This window comes from Leuciscus leuciscus (assembly GCF_965113295.1).
Source record: "Leuciscus leuciscus genome assembly, contig: HAP1_SCAFFOLD_783, whole genome shotgun sequence".
In the NCBI taxonomy this organism is placed as follows: Eukaryota; Metazoa; Chordata; class Actinopteri; order Cypriniformes; family Leuciscidae; genus Leuciscus; species Leuciscus leuciscus.
In genome coordinates this window covers 15,001-21,659 of record NW_028117957.1, presented here as the reverse complement: position 1 = coordinate 21,659, position 6,659 = coordinate 15,001, and the positions used below count along the sequence as shown (strand labels likewise).

The 6,659-nt window shown below is 39.4% G+C and overlaps 1 protein-coding gene across 1 annotated transcript in view; it reads left to right on the top strand.

Annotated features, from left to right (window-relative positions):
- Positions 1-123: 123 nt before the first annotated feature.
- Positions 124-6,659, top strand: part of LOC309491968 (inter-alpha-trypsin inhibitor heavy chain H3-like) — an 11,236-nt gene continuing 4,700 nt past the window's right edge. The window contains exons 1-18 of the mRNA XM_082190997.1: positions 124-314; positions 485-589; positions 682-844; positions 923-1,033; positions 1,135-1,263; positions 1,349-1,465; positions 1,706-1,874; positions 1,951-2,061; positions 2,312-2,493; positions 2,589-2,768; positions 3,000-3,127; positions 3,199-3,371; positions 4,382-4,621; positions 5,746-5,775; positions 5,860-5,916; positions 6,006-6,119; positions 6,227-6,401; positions 6,498-6,646. Coding sequence (XP_082047123.1) covers positions 139-314; positions 485-589; positions 682-844; positions 923-1,033; positions 1,135-1,263; positions 1,349-1,465; positions 1,706-1,874; positions 1,951-2,061; positions 2,312-2,493; positions 2,589-2,768; positions 3,000-3,127; positions 3,199-3,371; positions 4,382-4,621; positions 5,746-5,775; positions 5,860-5,916; positions 6,006-6,119; positions 6,227-6,401; positions 6,498-6,646 — 2,509 coding nt within the window. The 5' untranslated portion in view covers positions 124-138. The remainder of the gene's footprint in view (positions 315-484; positions 590-681; positions 845-922; positions 1,034-1,134; positions 1,264-1,348; positions 1,466-1,705; positions 1,875-1,950; positions 2,062-2,311; positions 2,494-2,588; positions 2,769-2,999; positions 3,128-3,198; positions 3,372-4,381; positions 4,622-5,745; positions 5,776-5,859; positions 5,917-6,005; positions 6,120-6,226; positions 6,402-6,497; positions 6,647-6,659) is intronic.

Genomic DNA, 6,659 nt, shown 5'->3' with positions numbered 1-6,659 from the left:
AGTCCAAAGGCCTTTTCTCCATGCCATTTTCGAGCAGTAAATATTTGAACAATCCCACACAAAAAGGAGGAGTAAATGTGCACCATCCAAAAACCCTCTGTCATATGAACATGTAATTTAATATGACTGTACGGTTTGATGTCTCAACAGAAACAAAATGTGGATATATACAGCTTCTACATTAACTCCACGGTCACCAGTCGCTACGCCACAACCGTCATCACAAGCCGTGTGGCGAACACAGTGAATGAATCTCAAGAGATCCAGTTTGAGGTCAAGATACCCAAGAATGCCTTCATCAGCAAATTCAGAATGTAGGGAAACATGAGTTGTGTTATATAAGTAGAGATAAAGTGTTAAAGAAGCCATTTGGTCTCAGGTCATGTCTGCTAATGCAACAACAAAATAAAGATTTATAAATAATTGTATGCAACATGTCTGAAATACACATATTAAGAGGATGTCATTGTCATTTTCTCCATAGGACCATAGAGGGGAAGATATATGATGGAGTTGTGAAGGAAAAGCAGGAAGCTCAGCAACAGTACAGTCGAGCAGTATCTCGAGGAGAAAGTGCTGGACTGATCAAGTACTGGACATTAAAAATAAACAGATTAAATGTTATTAAATGTGTTTTTTATAGCATGTTTACTAATATGCTGTAATTAATTTGTATTTCAGATCTGTTGGAAGGACTTTAGAAGACTTTAAAACTTCAGTGACGGTGGCTGCTCTCAGTAAAGTGACTTTTGAGTTGACTTACGAAGAACTGCTAAAGCGTCGCCTTGGCAAATATGAGCTACTCATCAATGCCCAACCAATGCAGCCGGTGGCGGACTTCAAGGTAGGAGAAGAAACAAAGAGGGAAATAGATCATCAATTAAGCTGGATAGAAAGATCATATTTCTTTTACTCACTTTAGGTGGATGTTCACATACAAGAGAAACCAGGAATTTCCTTCTTGGAAGTGAAAGGAGATTTGAGCACCGATGATCTGGCCAATGCTATCAAAACCACCAGAGCAGACAAAGACGTAAGAACTTAAAATGAGGGTTAAAACACTCAGCTTAAATGTTCTCATTATGATACTACACTTCAAACAAAGTTACCAGATGACCAAACTGATCATTTCAGGCATGGGTGACCTTCTACCCCACTCGAGATCAACAGACCAAGTGTAAAAGCTGTGGAGAAAATGGACTGAATGGTGACCTGCTTATAACATACGATGTCGAGAGACCAAATCATCAAGGAGAAGTCATGGTACATTTTTAAATAACGCACTTTATGACAGTAAAATAAATTTGAATGTACTACATATTCAGAATGTACTTTTGTTTTCTATCAGGTATCAAATGGCTATTTTGTCCACTACTTTGCACCCTCTGATGTTCCACGTATTCCCAAAAATGTGGTTTTTATCATTGACCGGAGCGGTTCTATGAGCGGTAGAAAAATACATCAGGTAAATGTCAACGTCAAGTTCAGCCAAATCAATTAAAAGGAAATAACAAGCAATGCATTTTTATGGCAAAACCCTTGAAGGACATTTTTGAAGGATCTTGCAGATTTCTGTATAGAAATCACTGTGGATATGCTAACTTTAAATTATAAAAAAAAGCTGCCCATATCTGGTAAATGAGAATGCAGTCATAAAGGAGAAAGAATAACTTTCAGGTGTTCTGACAGAAGTGTGTTTCTTTAGACTCGTTTGGCACTGCTAAAGATTTTAAGTGATCTTGATGAGGATGACCACTTTGGATTGATCCTCTTCGACAGTGAAATTAAAACATGGAAGAATGAACTCCTGAAAGCTACCAAGGAAAACCTGGAGACTGCAAAATCTTTTGTGAAGGAGATCAGTGAAAGAGGATGTGAGTTCCTAACTCTAAATGGGGAGTTAGAAAGTTGTACCTCAATGTGACACAACTATGTTTGTTCTTCCTTTAGCCACAGACATTAACGCTGCAGTTCTAGCAGGAGTGGACATGATCAATCGACATCCACGAGAAGGAACCGCCTCCATCCTGATCCTGCTGACTGATGGAGATCCCACTTCAGGCACAGATTCACTGACTGCTTTTATCCTAACACTAGTTCACTCAGTGTAATTAGAAGACCTGTTAATAAAAGGTTTTAGATCTAATTAAAATACATGTATGACCAATTTAGTTCTTGTCTTTTTCAGTAAGAGAAAAGAATAATAAATATGAAATTGCCCATTATATTCATTGCTTTTTGATCACTGAAAAAAATTCATGATTTTCAAGCATGTATTGTTGGTAGTCTGACTTATTTTCCTCTCTAACAGGTGAAACTAATAAAGAGAGGATAATGGCCAATGTGAAAGAGGCAATTGGTCTAAAGTTTCCCCTCTATTGTCTTGGTTTTGGATATGATGTTAACTTTGACTTCCTGACAAAGATGTCACTGGAAAATGGTGGAGTTGCTCGCAGGATTTATGAAGATTCGGACGCTGATCTACAGCTGCAGGTGAACGACAGAGAATCAGCTGTGAATTCATCCTCAGTGCTTATCTGTTCTGTGTTTCAATGCATTTAAACCCTTTATTTCGGTTTGTACTGTAGGGCTTCTATGACGAAGTTGCCGTCCCTCTCCTCACTGATATTCAACTTAAATACACAGGAGGGACAAACCTTACCAAGACCAGCTTTAGCCTGTACTTCAACGGCTCTGAGATTGTGGTATCGGGACAAATCACAGACAACAGTGTGGAGAGTTTCACCACTGAAGTCATTGCAGTATCAGTAAGATCATCATGGTGCTTTACAATATATCAAATTGGTAGGGATTGAGTGGGCTGTTTTTTATCGACAGTCTCAACCGAGGTCATTATACTGGATATTTGGATAATTGATGATCAATTGTTTAAGTGTTTGTAATAATGGTCACTTTGTTTTCCGAGAAAGTTATTGATGAAAGTGGTAATGACTGCGTTCCTGATGAAAATGTTCACTAGTATTTTTATTTCTGAGCAGAAAGGCAGTAATGTGACGTATCAAGAAACTGTAATGGCAAAAGACCCCAGTGATGTCCCACCTGAGGATGAGGATTTCATGCCGAGACTGTGGGCCTACCTTACAGTGAAGCAAATTCTGGAAAGGCAGTAAGTTTATTGAGTGATATGATATTCTGTTTTTTTTTTTGTTGGACATTGAGGACATCTTTCTGTCTCAGAGTGCTTCTTAAAGGACAGGAGAAAGAGGATGAAAAGAAAAAAGCTCTCAAACTGTCCCTGAAATACCAGTTTGTCACATCCCTCACCTCTATGGTCGTCACGAAGCCACAGGAAGATGAAGTAGAAGTTGCCGACAAACCCAAAGAGGGAGGAGAGGAACCCAGACCTCCAGGTGAGAACTGAGAAGTTTTAGTATCTTACAAACCTTATAAATATAGGTGTGCAAACATTTGACCTTCAACAAAAGAGTCTACCTAGGGTCTACCTGTGTGGCTTGAAGCGACCTCAGATGCTTCTGACTCCTGAGGAGGAGATGGCGGGCGAGTTGCGATATGCGACGGAAGCTTTGACCACCTTGATGGTTGATGTACACATGGCCACAGTGTTGTCCGTCTGGACCAGCACATGCTTGCCCTCTAGCCGCGATCCAATGCAGCGCAGAAAAAGACACACTGTTAGCAACTCGAGCGAATGAGAACACAATGCTCCCTCAGAGGAGCAAGGGCCGCTTCTGTGACTTTCGTAAAGACACTAGGCAACAGGGACAGCCGAAAGGGGGGGACTTTGTACTGACATGCCTTTCCCTTGAATGCAAAGAGTAGAAACGGTCTGTGTCGTGGGAGAATCGAGACATGAAAGTACGCGTCCTTCAGGTCGATCGCTGAAAACCAATCTTGGGGACGACTGCATTCGGAGATGCAACTCTGCGTTAGCATCTTGAATGGGAGCTTGTGAAGGGCCCGATTCAAGACATGCAGGTCCAAAATTGTCTTCATATCGGCTGGAGGGACCGGCTCTATCGGATCCTTCGCCAGTAGGACTGCAATCTCCAAATGCAGGACATGAGCATCCTTGTCCGCCACTGAGGTGAACCAGACGCTGCTGTCCGCCTGGCGAACTGAATCGCATAGAGTAGACCAATGAGCCTGCGACATGGGCTGGGAAGTGCTATCCAGGCTTCCAGACACCGTACTAGCTATCACAGGAAGATCCAGTTATGATTTTTTTATTAAAAACGATGAGGTAAAAAAAAACAAAAAAAACATATACATGAAAAGATCATTCACAATAAGTTAAATAACATGCATTTAGAAAAGAGATAGAGTGAATTTTTTTTTGCAAAATTCAATGTACTGCATCTGCCTTTTAATGGATATTTTCCCCACTTGTTTTATATCGCAGTACCACGATATAGTCAGCACCATTTCAGTCTCAGTCAGCCTGGTCTGCACGGTCCGCCCATTCAGCATCGTCTGATCGGTCTTGGGGTCGCTTATGGTCACAGCAGTGAGCCTGATCTGCACGGTCAGCCTGGTCCGCCCAGTCAGCGTCTTATGATCAGTCAAGGTCGCCGCGGTAAGCATGGTCGGCAAGGTCTGCCCATGTTGCTCAGACCTGCTCCACCTGCTGCAGGGATTCAGGGTATACCTTTTTTCTTCTAAAAGTTGACAAAGACTTATACTTTATACTTAAACTTTCTCGAGAATGTGTTTATCATTGGTTACTTTGTTTTTGCTTTTACAAAAAATTACTGCAAATTTGCTTTATTAAAAGCAAAATCCACATAAAAAAGTGCAATTAAAATAAAATAAGGCATTAGGTGCGATTCATCCTAAAATAAAAATGAAGTCATAATTTTCTCACCCTAATGTTGTTCTAATGCTGTATGCCCTTCTTTCTTTTATGGACCACAAAAGGAGTATTTAAAAAAAAGTCCTGCTTACAGGACTTCTGTGCTTGACTGCGCATTCATGAGACTTTATAGCGCCCCAGTTGACACCGACTTGCCCAGAAAAACACCCAAGTTGTGAGAAATCTATATGAATAAAAAACGCAACATGAAATACAATTAATGTACCTTCTTCTTTGAGGTAAATATATTTGTTGTTCGTCACAACAAGAAGTTATCAAGTTCACATCAGTTAACTGTCAGCTCTGTCAAGTACATGGATACCTTTGGCATTATATTTCATGTTGCATTTTTTATTGATTTCTCACAACTTGTATATTTTTCCTGGGCGAGTCGGAGTGAACTGCGGGGCTGATATGGTCTCACAAACACGCAGTCGAGCACAGAAGACCAACGGTCAAAGTCAGGATTTCCCTTAAATAATACATACAATTTTGTTTTGTTTTCACCAAACCCTATCGAATTCCCCCAGAACACTTGTAATATACAACACGTGTAGCATGGGATCATTCTGTCATACTTTTGCATCTTATTTAGAAAGATTTATTCTAGTTGCTATTCAGTGCCAATATATGGACGAGCGGATTATTATTATTATTTTTTATATTATTTATTATTATTTGCTAAATATTTGAGAAAAAATATTCGGTACATTTTAATTACTTTAATAATACCTAATTACATTAATTAATTTAATTATTTCTCTATTTAATTATTTCAAAATGCTTTGGTACATTGAACTTTTTTTATTATTTATTGAGTGTTTTGGTCAGTATAAGTTACTGATAAACTGACTTAGAATGAAAAGCTGTATTATAAATAGTCTGACTTTTTAATGACTAAACTCCCCTTTTAGATTTCAGGGACATGATGATCTCCAGTTATGGTACGTATAAATACTATCTAACTCTGATTCTGCCTTGTGTTAAGTAAGTCTAGTTTGATCAATTATACCTTCTCTTGGGCTTAGGTCAAATGCCCACAATCCTACAGGAGAGTGCAGACGCTGTTCTCCCTACTATGTCAGGTACATTCAGTTCTCTAAAACGTACTTATTTATGTAGGACAATTTTCTATAATAATTATGATACAGCATTTGGTTATGTTTTCTCTTAGTTCCAAGAGTTCGTAGCAACCGGTTCCTGCTGCCTTCTGCTGGTCAGTCTAAGCCACTTTGTTTTGATGTTCCTGTTCCTCAGAAACTCAGACTGTTACAGGATTCTGCTTCAGGTAACTATTACACATTTACTCTTCATGCACATCCTTTTGAAAGCCATCTTTTTTTTAATTTAATGTTTTGTATGTACTCATATTGTGTGACTTTCTGTGTGTCTTAGAGTTCTCTATGAATGGAAAATTCATGACTAGACGACAGGGATTCAGTAAAATTGCCTTTCATTACAAAGCAAACCATCACCTGACAATAAACACAAGCTCTATCAGATACCAAGATGGCCAGAGTCATGTTGAGTTTTTGTGGGGCCAGGAACCTACTCAACACAATACAGAGGGGTATATACTACTCAAACTATATGTGTTTTACTACATTTCTGTTATAACTCCTTTCTGTGAAGTCGAATTCATTCATCAGTTTCTCCGTTTCAACAGCGTGTCCCTGATTCTACGGAGCAATGAAATGGACGTTACCATGGGAAACATACGCGTTGTTATTCTTCTTCACAAGAAAAATGGTGAAGTGTTTCTGTGGCCTGCTGTTCGGCAACAGCCAAAAGATGTCGGTTTGACGGGCATTTTAGGTAAGAGTACTTC